This window comes from Hydra vulgaris, chromosome 06 (genome assembly GCF_038396675.1).
Source record: "Hydra vulgaris chromosome 06, alternate assembly HydraT2T_AEP".
Classification (NCBI taxonomy): Eukaryota; Metazoa; Cnidaria; class Hydrozoa; order Anthoathecata; family Hydridae; genus Hydra; species Hydra vulgaris.
The window spans coordinates 198,479-221,942 of record NC_088925.1 but is presented as its reverse complement, the minus strand read 5'-3'; the positions used below and the strand labels follow the sequence as shown (position 1 = coordinate 221,942).

The following is a 23,464-nucleotide window of genomic DNA, read 5'->3' as shown; positions in this document are numbered from 1 at the left end:
GTTAACTTCCAAATGAGGAATAACCCAATTTATTTGAATATATCCACTTTATAAAATGAAGTGGGTCTTTTCAAATAAAGTTATGAAATGTAGTGAATATTGTTAAGAAATACATATTTAAATATTTTTGCCTGATTTTTACAGACTGGTATATCAATATTTATTGTATTAAACAATTATTAAACAGATCCATTATTAGAATATGAGAGAAATTCAAATCCCTGTTATAGCAGCATCTGCTGCTGGAACTGACACCAGCCACAGTAGTAAAATTACTAATGCCATTACTCCATCAATTCATTTGACTAACAGTAACATAGTGGTAACTCAAACACCTTCTAAGGCTGTATCTAGTGTTTTTACGAGTCAAGATCACTTGAGTTTTTTTTGCTCCGGCATAACAAGTCTAAGCTGCATATGTTGCACTTAAAAACTGTTAGGTACGGCATTGGTGAAAGAGTCTCCATCACCTATGTCACAGAAATTGCAGTGAAAAACGCTGGGCGTGGTCTCCAAAAGATAAACGAGGAAAACAAAACAGAAGAAGAATTTTTGGTAAAATTACTATGTTAGAAATTCAAAAAAGCAGTGGTGCATTCACAGAAGATGATTTTTCATTTGTCGGTTGTTGAAGAGGATTAGAAGTATGTGAATTTTGCGAAGGTATAATGTTTGTAGACACTCTTTTAATAGGTATAATGTTATAAGGTATATAGGTATAATGTATAATGTTGAAAGGTTTAGTTATAATGTCTTATGTTTGGAGACATTTTTCATAGTTAAGATGGTTCAAATGATTAATTTTCATAAATCCAATCTATAAAATATTTCATCTTTTTATGTGTTTCTTGTTCTTATCATGGAATAAATCTTTTTCATTTTTTATATTAATGAATTAATAGGTGCTGACGTTAAAACTGAATTTTTTAAACTGGCAACATTGTCTGCAACAGTATTTTCTGAAGACTTGCTAATTGCCGCAAAGAAAACTTTTTGCTACAGACAGAAAAAAATAGAACAAAGACATCCATCATATCTTGAACGTGCTCAGCAGATGCCATGCCATTTGTTACTGCCACAACTGGTAAGAATAAACCACTATTTCTAATTTAAAATTAACTTTTAATTTAATCATAACTTTATTCTATTAACGAAAAGACACTTGAAATAGTTGGAGTCATGTTTAATAATTTTTCTTGTCATTAATTATCTTTTTCATATGGTTTTTATGCAGAGGATTGATGGGTTTAAGGATGAATAGTTTTTTTTTTTTAAGTTTTTAGTAAAGCATCTTCTGGCTTTTAATTAAAAATTAAAAATATTAAGATTTTTACTGTTATGGTAATTTTTAAATGCCTAACTTAAAAAATAATTTAAAAAATATATATTACTAATTGTTGTATGTCCCTGGACATATCTCATAGTGCCTTATTGCCTATTGGACATAATATATTATGTGTCTCTGGTTTTGACGGCTAGCTGTCAGTTTGGCAACTTTTTTCTTTTCGTTAGGCAACTTAATAACAAATTAGTTTGTGGAAATCTATCATTTGGTAAAAATGAAATATATGCTTTTACTTTACCCATTTACTTGTCAATGATTTTATGTTTAATTGCTGCAAGATTTTAGACGCATACATCCAAGCACAGCTGATTGTTTTATTACACGCATGTTGACATTGGTTCCATCTATTCTTGTTTATTGTTCGAACTCGACACTGGAATACCTACAAGAATCTACTAAAGTGGCAGCTATTGGAGGTTCAAGTGTTTTTTTAATATTTAATTTCAATAAAAGCTTTTTTTTGTTACAATTAAAAACAATTTATTTAATAATATTGAGACTTGTGAACTCACAATTGCCAAATTTGTCAGCTTATTAAGTTTTTGCTCTAACTCATGTTTTTGTTTTTCATAGATGTTTAGATAACATCTGCTACTAAAGCATTGATCTTTTTGTCACCGATGGCTGGAAAGAAAAGCTTTGATTTGAATGGCTTTTTGTCGCCAAGTCTATTAAAAAGGTAACTATTGAAAAAAGCTAAATAAAAGTAAAGCATCATAAAATGAACAAAGTATCATAAAATATATTTTTTTAAATTTAATTATGAATATTTCTCAATGAGTTGAATAATTCACCTTATTACTAAAATTTAAATGAATCATTAGCGCTTTTACGACTGGGACATTTGAAAGATGAAGGGTAATTAGAAATTGGTTCTTGAAAAGAAGTTATGATAACCTGATGGGATTTGACACAAAGTTGAAAAAAGTAATTTTTTTGAAAAAGAGGTTGGTTTGATGACTATATTAAGTTTTAATAATAAAGTTTTTTAGTGGCAAAACGAATTTCGCTTTAGATTTCAGATGGCTTCACATATTACCAGTTTTATTGCACAGAAAGTTTATCATTTAACATATGTACTTCTTCAGTCACAAATCAGTAGCTTATGCGCCAATATAATATATAAACGATAGAGGAAAGTTGCTTTACAAAATAGCTTTAGCTACAGCACTGTTTTATGTTCCGTGGTTTATTTAAGCTACTATCCCTGCCAGAGCATCCTCTTTAGATCTACTAATAAAAAAAAGCAAAATTCTGAATTAAACCAGCAGTAGCTGTACTGAAGTCACTTAGAAAAACAAAAGTGATTTTTAAATGAAAAATTTTTGGTAATTTGTTTTTGCTCATAAATGATTACCTGTAGATCAGTTACATAAAAGAGCTCTTAAATTATCTTAAACATCTAAGCATGCCAGTTATATGATGAGAAAACTGAATTCTGAAATTTTTATTACCAATGAAAAAAAAGTAACAAAAAAAAAAATCAAAGACTTTGATGGTCCTAAAAGATGGGTTTTCTTTGATTTATAAAATGACATTAATTAAGACGGATTGGCAGAAAATCAGTCACTCCAACCAAGATTTATTTCCTGGTGGTATTAGATTAAAAAAACAAGCTACCTGGCTTTTTGTTGTAAATGACAGTGAAGAACGCGCAATTAAACTTGGTAAAGGCTTCATTGAAACTTTGAGAAATGTAGAACATGACCAAACTATTTACTGGTTGCTGCTGATCATTGTCTAAAATTGAGACAACAGATAAAAAATTTTAAGTTAAGGTTTCTTAAAAAAAAATCGGTGGTAAAAACTGTTTTAAATTTTAATACGTTGGAAATAATTTTTGTGATCCCCCTTCCTTCCAAATATTTACAGCATGTATTCGAATAGGTAGGACTGACCATTTCCATCGTTTTTTGCAAAAAAAAACAGAACAACAAAACATAATCTAAAATTAGATACGTCAGACTCTATATATAAAAAAAACCCTTATTATAAATTGTTTGTAAGTAACCCTGCCACTCCCTATATATAATTAATTAAAACTTTTTGTATTTTCGGACTGCTGCAAAAAATACAAAAAGTATTATAATAATTTGTTGCTTTTTTTCAATCAATTATAATTAAAGGTCAAAAAAAAAAAATTTTTTTCTGGTGCCGAGCAAACAATTTGTTTTTTGGATTGCATTTCACATTTTGATTTCAAATATGCAACTCATTTTTTACCATCACGTCAAGTTGTAAAGATATTTGGCTTCAAATCTTAAGAATTTGGGGTAAAGTCCCAAATATTGTCGAAAAAAAAGTTGTTCAAAAGTATGTCAACCGGAGTCTCAAAAGAAGCGTATTTTCATAGAGATTTTAAAGATGTTATTCTTTTGTAATAAAAATAAGTATTTTTTGTATTATTGCTGAAAAACATTTTGTTGACATTTTTTTAAGAGTCCTTAGCATTTTTTCAAATAATTTTTTTGCCAAAAAGTTTTAAGGGAAAATTTTTATGTTTTCTAAAATCTCTATAATATCTTCTAAAATACGTTTTTTTTGAGACCCAGGTTGACATACTTTTGAACAATTTTTTTTGCAAAAGACGATGGAAATGGTCAGTCCTACCTATTCGAATACATGCTGTAAATATTTGGAAGGAAGGGGGATCACAAAAATTATTTCCAACGTATTAAAATTTAAAACAGTTTTTACCACCGATTTTTTTTTAAGAAACCTTAACTTAAAATTTTTTATCTGTTGTCTCAATTTTAGACAATGATCAGCAGCAACCAGTAAATAGTTTGGTCATGTTCTACATTTCTCAAAGTTTCAATGAAGCCTTTACCAAGTTTAATTGCGCGTTCTTCACTGTCATTTACAACAAAAAGCCAGGTAGCTTGTTTTTTTAATCTAATACCACCAGGAAATAAATCTTGGTTGGAGTGACTGATTTTCTGCCAATCCGTCTTAATTAATGTCATTTTATAAATCAAAGAAAACCCATCTTTTAGGACCATCAAAGTCTTTGATTTTTTTTTTTGTTACTTTTTTTTCATTGGTAATAAAAATTTCAGAATTCAGTTTTCTCATCATATAACTGGCATGCTTAGATGTTTAAGATAATTTAAGAGCTCTTTTATGTAACTGATCTACAGGTAATCATTTATGAGCAAAAACAAATTACCAAAAATTTTTCATTTAAAAATCACTTTTGTTTTTCTAAGTGACTTCAGTACAGCTACTGCTGGTTTAATTCAGAATTTTGCTTTTTTTTATTAGTAGATCTAAAGAGGATGCTCTGGCAGGGATAGTAGCTTAAATAAACCACGGAACATAAAACAGTGCTGTAGCTAAAGCTATTTTGTAAAGCAACTTTCCTCTATCGTTTATATATTATATTGGCGCATAAGCTACTGATTTGTGACTGAAGAAGTACATATGTTAAATGATAAACTTTCTGTGCAATAAAACTGGTAATATGTGAAGCCATCTGAAATCTAAAGCGAAATTCGTTTTGCCACTAAAAAACTTTATTATTAAAACTTAATATAGTCATCAAACCAACCTCTTTTTCAAAAAAATTACTTTTTTCAACTTTGTGTCAAATCCCATCAGGTTATCATAACTTCTTTTCAAGAACCAATTTCTAATTACCCTTCATCTTTCAAATGTCCCAGTCGTAAAAGCGCTAATGATTCATTTAAATTTTAGTAATAAGGTGAATTATTCAACTCATTGAGAAATATTCATAATTAAATTTAAAAAAATATATTTTATGATACTTTGTTCATTTTATGATGCTTTACTTTTATTTAGCTTTTTTCAATAGTTACCTTTTTAATAGACTTGGCGACAAAAAGCCATTCAAATCAAAGCTTTTCTTTCCAGCCATCGGTGACAAAAAGATCAATGCTTTAGTAGCAGATGTTATCTAAACATCTATGAAAAACAAAAACATGAGTTAGAGCAAAAACTTAATAAGCTGACAAATTTGGCAATTGTGAGTTCACAAGTCTCAATATTATTAAATAAATTGTTTTTAATTGTAACAAAAAAAAGCTTTTATTGAAATTAAATATTAAAAAAACACTTGAACCTCCAATAGCTGCCACTTTAGTAGATTCTTGTAGGTATTCCAGTGTCGAGTTCGAACAATAAACAAGAATAGATGGAACCAATGTCAACATGCGTGTAATAAAACAATCAGCTGTGCCTGGATGTATGCGTCTAAAATCTTGCAGCAATTAAACATAAAATCATTGACAAGTAAATGGGTAAAGTAAAAGCATATATTTCATTTTTACCAAATGATAGATTTCCACAAACTAATTTGTTATTAAGTTGCCTAACGAAAAGAAAAAAGTTGCCAAACTGACAGCTAGCCGTCAAAACCAGAGACACATAATATATTATGTCCAATAGGCAATAAGGCACTATGAGATATGTCCAGGGACATACAACAATTAGTAATATATATTTTTTAAATTATTTTTTAAGTTAGGCATTTAAAAATTACCATAACAGTAAAAATCTTAATATTTTTAATTTTCAATTAAAAGCCAGAAGATGCTTTACTAAAAACTTAAAAAAAAAAAACTATTCATCCTTAAACCCATCAATCCTCTGCATAAAAACCATATGAAAAAGATAATTAATGACAAGAAAAATTATTAAACATGACTCCAATGATGGATGTCTTTGTTCTATTTTTTTCTGTCTGTAGCAAAAAGTTTTCTTTGCGGCAATTAGCAAGTCTTCAGAAAATACTGTTGCAGACAATGTTGCCAGTTTAAAAAATTCAGTTTTAACGTCAGCACCTATTAATTCATTAATATAAAAAATGAAAAAGATTTATTCCATGATAAGAACAAGAAACACATAAAAAGATGAAATATTTTATAGATTGGATTTATGAAAATTAATCATTTGAACCATCTTAACTATGAAAAATGTCTCCAAACATAAGACATTATAACTAAACCTTTCAACATTATACATTATACCTATATACCTTATAACATTATACCTATTAAAAGAGTGTCTACAAACATTATACCTTCGCAAAATTCACATACTTCTAATCCTCTTTAACAACCGACAAATGAAAAATCATCTTCTGTGAATGCACCACTGCTTTTTTGAATTTCTAACATAGTAATTTTACCAAAAATTCTTCTTCTGTTTTGTTTTCCTCGTTTATCTTTTGGAGACCACGCCCAGCGTTTTTCACTGCAATTTCTGTGACATAGGTGATGGAGACTCTTTCACCAATGCCGTACCTAACAGTTTTTAAGTGCAACATATGCAGCTTAGACTTGTTATGCCGGAGCAAAAAAAACTCAAGTGATCTTGACTCGTAAAAACACTAGATACAGCCTTAGAAGGTGTTTGAGTTACCACTATGTTACTGTTAGTCAAATGAATTGATGGAGTAATGGCATTAGTAATTTTACTACTGTGGCTGGTGTCAGTTCCAGCAGCAGATGCTGCTATAACAGGGATTTGAATTTCTCTCATGTTCTAATAATGGATCTGTTTAATAATTGTTTAATACAATAAATATTGATATACCAGTCTGTAAAAATCAGGCAAAAATATTTAAATATGTATTTCTTAACAATATTCACTACATTTCATAACTTTATTTGAAAAGACCCACTTCATTTTATAAAGTGGATATATTCAAATAAATTGGGTTATTCCTCATTTGGAAGTTAACTACAATACTTTACCATATTCCAATATTCATTTGGTTGTAATACAATAATTGAAGTATCAGAGTGTACCACAAATGGAAAATCTTCTGGATCAATTTCGCAACCATCAGATTCCAAAACAAATCTTAGTGGGATATCTGTATCTATCTCAAATTTTGTGTGCACTAAAAACAAAATAATTTTAAAATAGTAAAATATATTAAACAAAATGATTGTAGAGTATTATTGGAAATTCCGTTTTAAAAGTTTTTATTTATAAAATTTTTTATTTATAAAAAACTATTCTAAATATAAAAAAATATATAAGACTATTAAACATTACCAATATTAACTACAAAACGATTAAAAATATTAACCATAAATAAATATAAAACCAAGGTTGTTTTGATTTAAAACGATCGATTTGAATCAGTTGATTTAATTCAATTTAAATCATGCTTTAAATTAGTCAAATAAAAATCTTGATTAAAATTAAATTTTTGGATTTTAATTTTTTTGCAATAGTTATTTATTGATTTAATCTATTTAAAATCAAATGAAATCGATAAATACAACTCCTACATAATTTAGCATTAGTATGTTAGTCAAATAATGCATTATATGATGTCATTATATGACATATTAGTCAAATAACTTGTTATATTAATGTTTATGGTAGTATTTTTAATAGGGTCATCAGCTTCCTAATGAACCTATGGAAGGTGAAACAGCCTGTCGAAAGAAAAAGATAGATAAGTGTTTTTTTACCAATATATTAATTCTTGGTTTAAGAACATTGAGAAATGTATTTGTAGAAAACATTAACATATTTTACACACACACAGATCTATATATATATATATATATATATATATATATATATATATATATATATATATATATATATATATATATATATATATGTAAATTATGTTAGTGTATTTTACAAATAGAGTGCTCAATGTTCTTAAAGAACAGAGCAATAATAAATTAATATATATATATATATATATATATATATATATATATATATATATATATATTAATTTATATAATAATTAATATAATAATTTATATATATATATATATATATATATATATATATATATATATATATATATATATGAAATATTTAATAATAATTGAAAAAATAACTACAAATAAAGTTTAGAGCATATACAATTTATCAACATTTTTGAACAAACCAAGAATAGTCACAATAAATCATCAAAATCGTCTATTGAAAACATACATGATAAAAAATAGTTTTTCAAAATTAAAAAAACAAGAATGCAATTAAGTATGCTTATGTTATGGTTATGCATGTTACATGTTAAAATGTAAACAACATAATTGCCTAATTTTAGCAACAATAGGTACATTTTAAATATATATAATACAAAAACTACTTAAAAAAACAAAATGTTGAAAAAAAAGATTAAAAAATAACATATTTGGGAGCAACAAAAAATAACTCTTTCTCTTCATAAAAAACTTGGTGAATGTTTAAGGGAATGTGATCTTTCAATTCATGGACTTGCTTACAGAAAAGTGTTGATTGTGGATTGTAATCAACTAAATAGCCATTAAAATGGCTATCAAAGTAGTAAATTATAAGCATCCGCATTATCATGAAAACAGTGTTATTAAGGTATATTACACTTTCAACAAAACCAAACTCAGGTATACCATCATTAAAATTACATGCCATAACACTTTCCTTTAAAGTTGTGTAATGCCCGATTTCAAACCATTTCAAATAATGTAGTTTCAGTTTGAGATAATAAAAAATGAGTATGCAAAAAATGATTAATTTCACTAGGCTCAACTTGATTAACAAACAGTTCATATGTTTTCCATTGAAGATGCAATTACTGAATACTGAATGAGAATTGAAAACATTTGCTAAAGCAAGTTAAACCCGCTTACTTAATGAAAATGCAATGTTTTTAAAACAGTGGGTAATTCGTGAAACTTGTTTAAAAAAATTATGTCGAGATTCAAACCGCATGCATTAGTATCTGCATGGAGATCCACACTTTAGTAGAGCTAATTTTTTGCGACTACAATTAATGTTATCAATAAAAAATTTTTATTACTACTAATAATTATTATGATGATTATTTTTTTATTGCTATTAATAATTATTAAAAAAATAAATATATATTAATAATATATAATCCGACCTCGAATATATATAAATAAAAAATTGATGAAAAAATATTTATTATTTATTTTTGATGAGGATGATCATGAATGTTAACAAATATTTATTATTTATTTTTTGCATTGATGCGCGGATATATGTTAACAAATATTTATTATTTATTTTTTGACGAGATGATTAATTATTTTTGATGAGATGATCATTTATTTTTTTACAGTAATGCGCGCATGAATGTTAACAAATATTTATTATTTATTTTTTGATGATGATGATCATGAATGTTATATAGTATGATTTATTTATTTTTTTGCAACGATGCGCGCATGAGGGTTAGCGTATATGTTAACAAATATTTATTATTTATTTTTTGATGAGATGATTATTTATTTTTGATGAGATGATTAATTATTTTTTTTTACAGTAATGCGCGCATATATGTTAACAAATAAATAATATTTATTTTTTGACGAGATGATTATTTATTTTTTACAGTAATGCGCGCATATATGTTAACAAATATTTATTATTTATTTTTTGATGAAGATAATCATGAATGTTATATAGTATGAATTATTTATTTTTGATGAGATGATTAATTATTTTTTGATGAGATGATTAATTATTTTTTACAACAATGCGCGCATGAATGTTAACAAATAATTATTAATTATTTTTTGATGAGATGATTGATTATTTTTTGATGAGATGATCATGAATGTTATATAGTATGAATTATTTATTTTTTTGCGAGGATGCGCGCATGAGGGTTAGCGTATATGTTAACAAATAATTATTATTTATTTTTTTGATGAGATGATCATGAATGATATCGAATAATTATTATATATTTTTTGATGAGATTATTATTTATTTTTTTACAGTAATGCGCGCATGAGGGTTAGCATATATGTTTTCAAATATTTATTAATTATTTTTGATGAGACGATTAATTATTTTTTATGAGATGATTATTTATTTTTGCAGTAATGCGCGCATGAATGTTAACAAATATTTATTATTTATTTTTTGATGGAATGTTTATTTATTTTTTGATGAGGATAATCATGAATATTTATTTATTTTTTGATGAGGATAATCATGAATGTTATATAGTATGAATTATTTATTTTTTGCAACAATGCACGCATGAGGGTTAGCATATATGTTAACAAATATTTATTATTTATTTTTTGATGAGATGGTTAATTATTTTTGATGAGATGATTAATTATTTTTTGATGAGATGATTAATTATTTTTTGACGGGGGGATAATCATGAATATTTATTTAATTTTTGACGAGGATAATCATGAATATTATATAGTATGAATTATTTATTTATTGCAGTAATGCGCACATATATTTATTATTTATTTTTTGCATTAATGCGCGCATATATGTTAACAAAAAATTATTATTTATTTTTGATGGGATGATCACGAATGTTTATTTATTTTTGATGGGATGATCATGAATGTTATGTAGTATGAATTATTTATTTTTTTGCAACGATGCGCGCATGAGGGTTAGCGTATATGTTAACAAATATTTATTATTTATTTTTTGATGAGATGATTATTTATTTTTGCAACGATGATCATTTATTTTTTTACAGTAATGCGCGCATATTTGTTATCAAATAATTATTATTTATTTTTTATGTAGATGATTAATTATTTTTGTAATAATGCGCGCATGAATGTTAACAAATAATAATTATTTATTTTTTGATGAAGATAATCATGAAGGTTATCAAGTATTAATTATTTATTTTTTGATGTAGATGATTATGTGAGTTATTTTATTTTTTGACGAGATGATCATAAATGTTTTCAAATATTTATTATTTATTTTTTGATGAGGTGATCATTTATTTTTACAACAATGCACACATGTTGAAAAATAATTATTCGATGTATGTGATCACTTAAGGGGTTCCCCCTTAAACCCCCATTATCAAAAAATATTTTTATCACTTAAGGGGTTCCCCCTTAAACCCCCATTATCAAAAAATATTTTTATCACTTAAGGGGTTCCCCCTTAAACCCCCATTATCAAAAAATATTTTTATCACTTAAGGGGTACCCCCTTAAACCCCCATTATCAAAAAATATTTTTATCACATTAATAAATGTTTGTGATCACGCGCATCACATGTTGAAAAATAATTATTTGATGTATGTGATCACGCGCATCACATGTTGAAAAATAATTATTCGATGTATGTGATCACGCGCATCACATGTTGAAAAATAATTATTCGATGTATGTGATCACGCACATCACATGTTGAAAGATAATTAATAAAAGTTTGTGATGTGCATTATCAAGTAATGTTTATTTATTTTTTGACGAGGATATGATCATATGAGTATTAAGTTAATCATTATTTATTTTTTGATGCAGATGATTATGCGAGTTATTTTATTTTTTGACGATGATGATCATGAATGTTATCTAGTATTAATTATTTATTTTTTGATAATTATGCGCGCATAATGTTATATAGTATGAATTATATTTTTTTTTTGCAAGGATGCGCGCATGCGAGTTATCAGATAATGTTTGATGAGGATGATCATGAATGTTATTTATTTTTTGATGAAGATAATCATGAATGTTATATAGTATGAATTATTTATTTTTGCAACGATGCGCGCATGAGGGTTAGCATATATGTTAATAAATATTTATTATTTATTTTTGAATGAGATGATCATGCGCATCACATATTGAAAAATAATTAATAAAAGTTTGTGATCACGCACATCACATGTTGAAAAATAATTAATAAAAGTTCGTGATGTGCATTATCAAGTAATGTTTATTTATTTTTTGACGAGGATATGATCATACGAGTTTCCAGATAATGATTATTTATTTTTTGATGCAGATGATCATGAATGTTTATTTATTTTTTTGCAACGATGCGCGCGTGACGTCATCAAGTAGTGATTATTTATTGATTGACAATATGGGGGGTCCTCCACTTAGAGGAGATGTGATCGTGCGAGTTATCAAGTAATGCGCGCATAAAGGTTTTCAAAAAATAATTATTTTTTGATGAGATGTGATCATGTATGATATCGAATAATTATTATTTATTTTTTGATGAAGATGAATATGCGAGTTTTCAAGTAATGATTGATGAGATGTGGTCATGAATGTTTGATGAGGGGTGATCATAAATGTTATATAGTATGAATTATTTATTTTTTGCATTGATGCGCGCGTGACGTCATCAAGTAGTTTTGCAAGGATGATCGTACAAGTATTCAGATAATTATTATTTATTTTTTGACGAGATGAGATCACGAAGTTATCGGGTATGAATTATTTATTTTTTGCATTAATGCGCGCATGAGGGTAAGCAAATAATTGATGCGATGATCATAGAATTTAAAAACATTTATCATTTAATTTTTGACCGGGGGGGGTGCATGAGAGTCATCAGATAATGATTGATGAGATGATCATGAATATTTATTTATTATTTGACAATATGGGGTTTAAGGGGGGAACCCCTTTGCATGACGTCATCTAGTAATAATTATTTATTTTTTGATGAATATGATTATTTATTTTTTGATGAGATGATCATGTGAGTTTTCAAGTAATGATTATTTATTTTTTTGCAGTTATGTGTACATGTGGATATCAAGTAATTATTATTTTTTGATAATGATGCTTGCAGTGATGCGCGCATATATGTTTCAAAAAATAATTGATGAGATAATCATGAATGTTATCAAGTACTAATTATTTATTTTTTGATGCAGATGATCATATATGATTGATGAGATGTGATTATTTATTTTTTGACGAGGAGTGCACATAAATGTTATCGAGTAATGATTATTTATTTTTACAGTAATGCGCGCATAAGATGTTTATTTATTTTTTGACGAGATGAGATCACGAAGTTATCGGGTATGAATTATTTATTTTTTGCATTAATGCGCGCATGAGGGTTTTTAAAAAATAAATATTTTTTGATGAGATGTGATCATGTATGATCGATGAGATGTGATCATGTATGATATCGAATAATGATTATTTATTTTTTGATGAAGATGATTATGCGAGTTATCGAGTAATTATTAATTGTTTTTTTGACAACGATGCGCGCGTGAATTGATTGATGAGATATGGGTCATGAGAGTTATCAAGTTTGATATCGAATAATTATTATTTATTTTTTGACAATAGGGGGTTTAAGGGGAACCCCCTTAGATGATCATGAATAATTATTTATTTTTTGCGGTAAGGCGCGAGTGACGTCATCAAGAAGTTATTATTTATTTGTTGACGAGATGACCATGAATGGTTGATGAGATGTGATCATGTATGATTATTTATTTTTTGACGAGGAGTGCGCATTAATTTTATCGAGTAATGATTATTTATTTATTTGCATTGATGCGCGCATGAGGGTTATTTATTTTTTGACAATATGTGGTTTAAGGAAACCTCTTAGTACGACATCATCGAATAATTAATAATTATTTATGATTAAGATGCGCAAAAAAAAATGTGAATGCGATGCGCCTAAGTTGTGAATGCGATGCGCGAAAAAATTATGAATGCGACAAAAATATTTTTTGACAATAGGGGTTATCGAGTAATGATTATTTATTTTTTGATGAGGAGTGCGCATTAATGCGCGCATGACGTCATCAAGTAGTGATTGATGAGATGTTATCAGATAATGATTATTTATTTTTTTTACAGTAATGCGCGCATATATGTTATTTATTTTTTGACGAGGGTGCATTGCAGTGATGCGCGCATAAGAGTTATCAAGTAATGATTATTTATTTTTTGATGAGATGATCATAAATGTTATATAGTATGAATTATTTATTTTTTGCATTGATGCGCGCGTGACGTCATCAAGTAGTGATTATTTATTATGCAATGATGTGTGCATAAAAGTTATCAAATAATTATTAATTATTTTTTGCAGTGATGCGGAAAAGTTATAAACGTGATGCGGAAAAAATATAGACGTGATGTTCATAGATCATAAACGTGATGCGGAAAAAAATCATAAACATGATGTGCGCATAAATATTTATTTATTTTTTGAAATAATGCGCGCATGAGGGTTATCAAGAAGTGATTATATATTTTTTTGCAATGATGCGCGCATGAGAGTATCAAGAAGTTATTATTTATTTGTTGATGAGATGATCACGAATGTATTCAGATAATGATTGATGAGATGATCATAATTATTATTTATTTTTTGACGAAGGTGCGCATGAGGGTTATCAAGTAATTAATAATTATTAATTATTTTTTGCAGTGATACGGAAAAGTTATAAACATGATGCACATAAAATCATAAACGTGATATGATCACAATTTTTATATATGTGTGCATAAAAAGTTATCAGATGATATTTATTTATTTATGCAGTGATGCGCGCATGATGGTTATCAAATGATGATTGATGAGGGTGCACATAAATGTTATCGAGTAATGATTATTTATCATTTGACAATTGAGGCTCTCCCTTATCAATTAATTATTATTTTTTGATAATTGTGCGCGCGTGACGTCATCAAGTGATTATATAATTAATTTTTGATAAGATGACCATGAATGATCGATGAGGTTTGATCATGAATGTTATATAGTATGAACTATTTTTTTTTTTTTTTGCAAGGATGCGCGCATGAGGGTTATCGAGTAATTATTATTTATTTGTTGATGAGGATGATTGATGAGATGATCATAATTATTTAATAATGTTTATTTATTTTTTGACGAGGATGCGCGCATGCGAGTTTCCAGATAATGTTTATTTATTTTTTGACGAGGATGCGCGCATGCGGGTTATCAAAAAAAATAATCGATGCGATAAGCATAAATGTTATCGAGTAATGATTATTTATTTTCGATGAGGATAATCATTCATGATCATTTATTTTTTGCATTGATGCGCGCATGAGGGTTATAAAAAAATAAATATTTGTTGATGAGTATGGGTCATGAGATGTGATCATGTATGATATCGACTAATTATTATTTATTTTTTGATAAGGATAATCATGAATGGTTATTTATTTTTTGACAATAGGGGGTTTAAGGGGGAACCCCTTAAGTGATCATGTATGATATCGAATATTTATTATTAATTTTTTGCAGTTATGCGCGCATGAATGTTTTCGATTAATGATTATTTATTTTTTGCGAAGATGCGCGCATGAGAGTTTCCAGATAATGATTATTTATTTTTTGATCAGATGATTATTTATTTTTGCATTGATGCGCACGTGAAGTGATTGATGAGATGTGATCATGAATGTTTATTTATTTTTTGACGAGGATAATCACGAATGTTATATAGTATGAATTATTTATTTTTTGCACTAATGCGCGCATGAGGGTTAGCAAGTAGTGATTATTTATGAACATGATGTGAAGATGATGCGCAAAAAAATGTGGATGCGATGCACATAAGTTGTGAATGCGTGACGTCATCAAGTGATTATATAATTAATTTTTGACGAGAATGATCAATGAATGTTTCCAAATATTTATTATTTATATGCGCGCATGAGGGTTAGCAAGTAGTGATTATTTATTTTTTGCGAGGCTATGCGCGTGTGAGAGTCGTCGAATATTTGTTGATGAGGATGTGATCATGAATGTTTCCAAGTAATGATTATTTATTTTTTGATGAGATGTTTATTTATTTTTTGACAGGGGAGAACCCCTTAGGTGGAAAAAAAAGGTATAAGTATGGAAATTTATTTAGTAACATCAGAAGAAAGAATTGCGAAAATTTTTTTAAGGAAAGTTAACATTGATATAATCATATAATTCATAAAAAATTGTTATGTAAGATTTATTTGACATTTTATTACACATTTATATATGTATTTTGATGCAAATTTTTAAATCCATCTAATATTTTAGTAAATATAATAACGAATATATATTGGTTTTCAATCGAAACATGTGTTGTTATAAATATATATATTTCATCAAGAATGCTTTTTAGCTGTTCATTTGATTGAGGCATTGTTATGTTCATGTATATATTTTGTTTCAAATGTATTAATTTTAACTACCAATGAGTACAAATTTTAGATTAAATATTTAATATATATTGGTTCGTGGAAGTTAAAAAATAACGATAGTTATTTGAACTATTCACATGGTTTTTCATCTATTTCATTGATTATTTTTTTGGTTAATTGATTAATCTGAGATATTCTTTTGTGATGCACGTAATTCATTTAATGCATTTTTTAAATATGTTATTTTCTCATTATTAATCGAAAAATTTATATTATTTTTATCCATTCTTCAGGTGAAAGGTTATTACTTATTTTAGATCCTATTTTATTAAGAGTTTGTGTCAATTCGATAGAAATATGATTAGTCATATCCTTATTTATGATGTGTTTTCGTTTCAAATTTGTCAATCTTAAGATGAATATGTTATCATAGATAATTATTATTATTTTATTACGATAATATCGGATATATGATCGTGAATAATTTGTCGTCGAAATTCGATGAGTTCTTAAAAAAATTAAATATATCAGTCATATTCCAATATACAAATTTGAATTTATATATTATAATCAGTAAAAATGTCTGAACGAGAATTAAAAATTGCTCTTCTTGGATTCGCAAAAAATCTCCGCGAAGCAGATGTAAAAAAATTATTATCTTATTATAGAGATATTTTAAAAAACAGAAGAGATTTAATCAAAGATGCTATAGCTCTTATAGAGGAATTCGAAAGAAGTATTTTTATCGATGAAAAGAGTGTCCTATATTTTATCGAAGCACTAAATATTATCAATTGTCAATATCTTTCAAGAATATTTCAAAATGATATATATCTCAAATTTTATAAAGAAAAATTCAATCGCAAATCATCTGAAACATATGACTTTTCAGGTAATACTGAAAGGTCTATGTATAGCGTTAATACGTTAGTATCAAAAAATTGACAAATAATTTTATTATATATGATGTGCACATTATTCGAGTGATGTGCACATTATTCGAATGATGTGCACATTCGGATGATGTATTTTTTTTTGTTGACCCGCACCGATGCGGAAAAATATCATAAAGATTTGAATATATTTATCGTAATATGATAAAAAATTATTGAGATGGATAATTTCATTTTTATCAAAGATGGACCATATGATTATTTTAAATATAATATTAATCCTTCTTCTGATATCGCGTTATGTGATAAACTTATTAATTGTATGGTAGAATGTGTTGATAATAATTGCAAAAATTTCGAAGATGTGATCAAAATGATTACATCACATTTTGATACGAAATCTATGTTACCGATAAATAATTTTAATTTATATAGTACATTGAAAAAATATGATGCGATAATGGATGAAGTACAACCAGGTAGAATTAAATCGGATTTTTCTGGAATATTTGACATATCATTTGATATATTTTCGTTTTTCGAAAATATAGGTATGTTTGATTATCGTTGTGAAAGTATCGATATTAAACATAGTCGAAATCGTTATAACAAGGTTCATTATTTTATTAAAAGAATTATATCTGGTAACGATGAAATGTATGATGAAAATATTAAATATTTTAACTTTGAGGATTATAACGAGATCGTCTATCGTAAATTGTTTGAAATAGATATGAAGTATCGTTTAAATCCTCATCATCACAATGAACCTCCTTTATTATATCCTCGATATGAAGATGTTTATCGCTCTTAAATTTGAATACCAAATAATACTTGATATAACTGTATATCAAATATGGACGCATCAATACAAATTAATGATGCAACGACGTTAACAGTCGATGCAACGACATCGACTGATGATGCGATAGTATCGACTAATGAAAAAAAAATAACATCAATTGATGATGTAACAACATCGACTGACGATGATAATCGTTCAATTATAATTGAACGAGTATAAAAAAAATAATGATCTTTAATAGTAATTAATATAATTAATAATGATGATTAATAATGATAAATAATAATGATAATTTTTGATGATTAATAATGATAATTAATAATGATTAATAATGATAATTTTTGATGATTAATAATGATGATTTATATTTTTTTATGATCATTAAAATATATATATTTGAATAATTAATATATTTAATAAAATGTCTCTAGAAAGGGATGTTATTATTGCTTTACTCAAATTTTCAAAAAATCTCCTACAAAAGGATGTAAGATGTTTAAAAATTATATATCAAGATATCCTAAAAAATAAGATTGAAACAATTGAAAATAGTGATGTTTTAATAATTGAAATTTGGAACTTAGAACTCAGACATGATTATAAAGCGGCATTATCATTTATGAACAATCTCAAACAAATTGATAGAAGTGATTTAGTGGATAATTTTATGGAAAATATAATTAAAATATATTTTAATGAACCTAATTTTACTACAGTTAACAACGAAAGTAAAAAACCATCAGAAATAGATGATGATGTTTTATTAATCGAAAAATTAAAAATTACGGATCCCATATATGATCCGAATTTCGGATATAATGCAGACGAAACATACAAAAAAAATACTACTGAATCTCTGTTCAGGTTTGAGCCAGATATCTTGGAAAAAAAATATAAATTATAATTATTATTTTTTTCGTTATGCGTAGCCGGCAGTGTAAAAATTATATTTTATGAATATTATCGATTATATTGATCGATTTTTTCATAAATTCACAGCATTGTTTCGCTAAATAATCGGGCGATTGTTCATATAATGCTATAGCTCCAGTAAATATGTTTTTGAATATTTTATATCCAATATCACCTTCTTTATCATTAATTTTGACGCCCAGAATTAATAATTTCATCATTGTTGATATTGATAATCGTTGAACGAAACAAGCATTTCTATAAACTGATCTTCCATCTTTTGCTATAGCATAAATATTTGCTTTTTTATCAGCTAACATTGTTAATATTTCGTCAAATTGACCTCGCGCAGCATTATGAAGAGGTGAAAATCCTCCTTTGTCACTTTTATTGACATCAATATTATCTTGTTCAAGTAGTATTTTGACTATATCGGTGTTTCCGACCGCAGAAGCTAAATTAAGTGGAGTAAGTCCTTGACTATTTGTTTGATTTATATCGTTACATGCCAATAATAATGTTTTGAATGCTTCGACGTTGTTGCATTTGATGGCGAGGAGCAATGGAGTCAATGCATTATCATTTTCGGTATTAATCAATTTTTTATTAGCTATACGCTTGGTAATATATCCAATATTATTTTTGCGCACTGCGTCGTGCATTTTGGTATCTCCGTTACTAGTTGTTTTATTATGTACGATACTAATTATATAACGAATAGTATCGACTGATATTGTTTGTTGAAGATACTGAAATACTTCATCTGATGCTAATTTTGACCCTTTAGCATTGAACCAATCAATTAATTTTTTTGTTGGTGTTTCACCAGCGTTATCAATGATTGTATTATCTGCGCCGTGTTCGAGTAATAATTCAATTATCGGCAATCTACCATATGTACATGCGATATGCAATGGTGTTCTTCCTCGATTATCTTTTAACTCTATCATTTGAGATAGGTGCTCAATTATAGTTTTTGCTGAACGTATTGATCCATCTCCAACTCTAGCAATGGTATGGTACATTGACTCACCACATGTACTTGACATTGTAATTGATGCACCTTTCGATAAGAGAAATTCCGCGACTTGTAGTTTATTTGCTTCGATAGCAAATTGTATTGCAGGCCACGAACGAAGAGATGTTACATTAACATTACAATTCTTATGTTCACACATAATTTTTACGATCTCAAGGTATCCAAGTTCACATGCACATATAAATGCACATTTTCCATATATAGTTAATATAAATGGATCAGCTCCATGTTTCATGAGACCTTCGATAATAAAAAATTTTTGTTTATCTGTGAATTTTTCATTATATAAGGTGTGATGTATTGCTGAGAATCCTTTACTATCAGTTTCATTCAAAAGCGAAACACTATTTTCATCATAAATGATGATGGTTATACCATCTGAGGCAAATGGTTCGATAAAATCTTTCACTTTAACATTTTGTTTACGCAAAAATTTATCATATTTGTTTTTTTGCCAATCATATTTATCACTGTAAAATACACGAGTAGTCATTTTTGTGATATATCTATCGATATATCAGTATTCAAATTTTATATTTTGCGCGCGCACCAAGTATCAAAAAATGAATTATTAATTAATTATTTTGTTTTTTAATGCGGAATTGATGTTTCGCAGAATTGATGTGTCGTGTTTTCCAGGAAATTTGTAATCTTTGTTGACATAATTTGCAATATATTTTGTTGGCATAATTCGAGTCTGGAATTATATTCGGATCGTCAATGGATTCAGGGTTATCACGCGATCCGACTATGCGACTCCCAGTTGGGAGTAGTTTGATTTCAAACACGCGCTCCAATCGGATTTTTAACGTATCCAAATGTGATACGACGAATACTAATCGCGGACCACCCGGTGCAGAAGCGAGTGACTCAAGTGCCATCGCCATCGATTCTAGATATTCCTCATCACATACGCCGAATCCTTCATCGATAATAAACGCATCGGGACGCGGACTCGTGGATAATCGCCATATTGCGAGACGCGCAGCAAGACTAAGAACAAATTTTTGATATCCGCTACCGAGACTCGCAGGAAGTATATTTGTGTTGCATATGTTGATGCTATAATCGGGATTAATTATTGCCCGGAAGCGCGCACCAAGTTCGCAGAGTGCTAAATTAATTTGTTTCTCTAAGGATGAACGGCCTTTATCGAGGAGTTTGTCGCCTATTCCGCCAACTGGCCGAAGAACCGATCGATACGATTTGAGTGCATTTTGGCGTCTTAATGTGGACTCATATTTTTCAGCGATAATGAGTTGATCTGCTAATTTTTGTTGTAATCGTATATAACCTATAAGAACATTTTCTTTATTTTGTACTTTATTTTGCGCGGCATAGGAGGCTTCAGTTGCAGTGTTTGCGCGCAATAATGCGGCTCTAAGTTCACCATATGCTCGTGAATGTTTATCATATGCGATGATATCATACGCACGCATACAAAGATTATGTTCTCTCACTTTTTCAAGTTTACACAAATGCGTTAATGCTTTGTTTTTTTCATTGATTTTTGTTGCTTCATCTAATAATGATTTCGATTTATCGAGTTCTATTTTTGCTTCATTTGCGCCGCTTAAAGCATTATTAATAATTTGCAATGTATGTGTGCATCCTTCGCAGTTTTCGTTGAGGCGAAGTTTCGATTTTAATGCGGTAGCACATGATGCTATCGAATTATCGTTAACAGATAATATTGTATATTTTTTAAGTGCTTCTTCATGATCGCGAACTATTTTTTCGTAAGATATTGTCATACATGTCGGAACATCTCTTAAATTTTCAACGGTTTGCCGGGCCAATTGATACGCAACCGGATCCCAACATCTTGCGATATCTCGATTGAATGGTTTATGAAAATGCTTTGATGCTTCGATGAGTTCTTCTTTAGTCGGACGATATAACATGTTTATCTCGTCATTGCGAATTATTGAATCATCTACAGTGATATTATCTTCGCAAGGTGGAATATTTTCGACAAGAGTTATTCCTGCACGTCCTTGTTCAATACCTAGCAAACGTTGAGCTTCAGATGCCTCATGTTGTGCTTTAGTTGCAAGAATTTTGAGATTATTAATTTTTGATGTTGTTTTTTTAATGTTTTCGTCGAGGGTTAATATTTTTTGTTTCAGAGTATTGACGCTTTCGCTTGTCATCAAAGATTTTAATTCTCCACCGACTTCTGTTAATTCTTTTGCTGTTGAGCGCTCGAGTTTTTCGAATGAACCGAGACACATAACACGAGCGATAAGTCTTTTACGTTCATTGGGTGATATACCGATGAAACCGGTTGATTCAGCTCCTTGCAGCTGAAAGCTACTCGCAAGTGCACTAACTGCATCACCTAATACGCTCTCTATTTCGTTCAGGGTTTCGACTATACCGCCGCGCGTTCGATTTTCATTGGCGTACTCGAATCTGTATTGCGATGCAGAATTATTTTGTTTACCGGACGAATACATTGATTTTCTTATTTTTCCTAACTTACCGTCGAGCTCAAAGTCGAGCACTAATCGACATGAAGTCGCGCCATGGTGGATGATATCTTTTTTTAAGGGGGCCCGCGGATGTTCTTCGTAAAGCGCAAAGATGAGTGCTTCAATGATCGAAGACTTACCTGTATGATTTGGTGCGATGACACCGCTAACGCAACCTTCGAGTAATGTAAAATCGATAACATTTGATGGGCCGAACGCATATAAAATATCAAACTCTAAGCGAATAATGCGAAAACGACCACCGTTCACATGGTATGATGGTTCAACCCAGCGCTCGCGATGTAGTTCAATGACCGCTTCGACATTGGGATCTCCGAGGAGAAGTTCGCGAATAATATCTTCATGTGATTGAATATTTCGTGATGCAATTTGCGCATTAACGAGATCTGTTTGTTCGGATGGTTGGGTTGCGACACACGTATTTGTTCGTGAATGGATCATTCGCGGAGACATCATAAATAAGTTTGTATATGATTCGGTTACTGATGATATATGCTCCAAGGGAGTGTCTTCCTCATGGATTAGAGCCCAATATAAGGGAGTTTTTGGTATTGGTTGCTTCGTTATATCTGTGCCTTCGGAGTCGAGCTCGATGCGAACAAATCCGCATTCATTATAAATATCGATTCCGCGCATCACAGGCGGTGCCTGCGGCGCTGGCGATGCTTCAGGCATGTCCCACAAGATATATCCATGACCATAATGTGGTTCACCAATATTTTGTTGAATAAGACTTCCACAGTATGCGGCTCTCGGGGCGAAACGTTGTCTCAAATGAATGTGACCTCCTAGCGCAAGATCATATCGATCAAATGTTGATGTTGTTAGTTTGAAATCGCGCAAAGTTATTCCATTTGGTAGGAGTGTTCCATTAACTTCTTCATGAAAAAGACACATGTGCGGTTGTGAGTCCGGAGTTTGTTGATCATACTCCGGAATATTTCCATCTGGTGCTATAACGGACCAAACACATCCATGTGCATTATAAATACCTGAATGCCGCCAATAAGTTAATCTTGGTGATTGTAGTATATGATGATTGGTTATTATTGCTGTGAGTATATCAAATGCACCAGGTGTGAGGAGATTCGTATC

At 29.0% G+C, this 23,464-nt stretch overlaps 1 protein-coding gene across 1 annotated transcript; it reads right to left on the bottom strand.

Moving 5' to 3' along the window:
- Positions 1-18,867: 18,867 nt before the first annotated feature.
- LOC136082077 (poly [ADP-ribose] polymerase tankyrase-2-like) lies at positions 18,868-20,367 on the bottom strand. The gene has a single exon (XM_065800655.1). The coding sequence runs from the start codon at positions 20,365-20,367 to the stop codon at positions 18,868-18,870; it is 1,500 nt and encodes a 499-aa protein (XP_065656727.1).
- Positions 20,368-23,464: the final 3,097 nt, after the last annotated feature.

Excerpts from the sequence above, each read along its gene's own strand:
- LOC136082077 (XM_065800655.1), bottom strand. The coding sequence starts at position 20,367 with ATGACTACTCGTGTATTTTACAGTGATAAATATGATTGGCAAAAAAAC.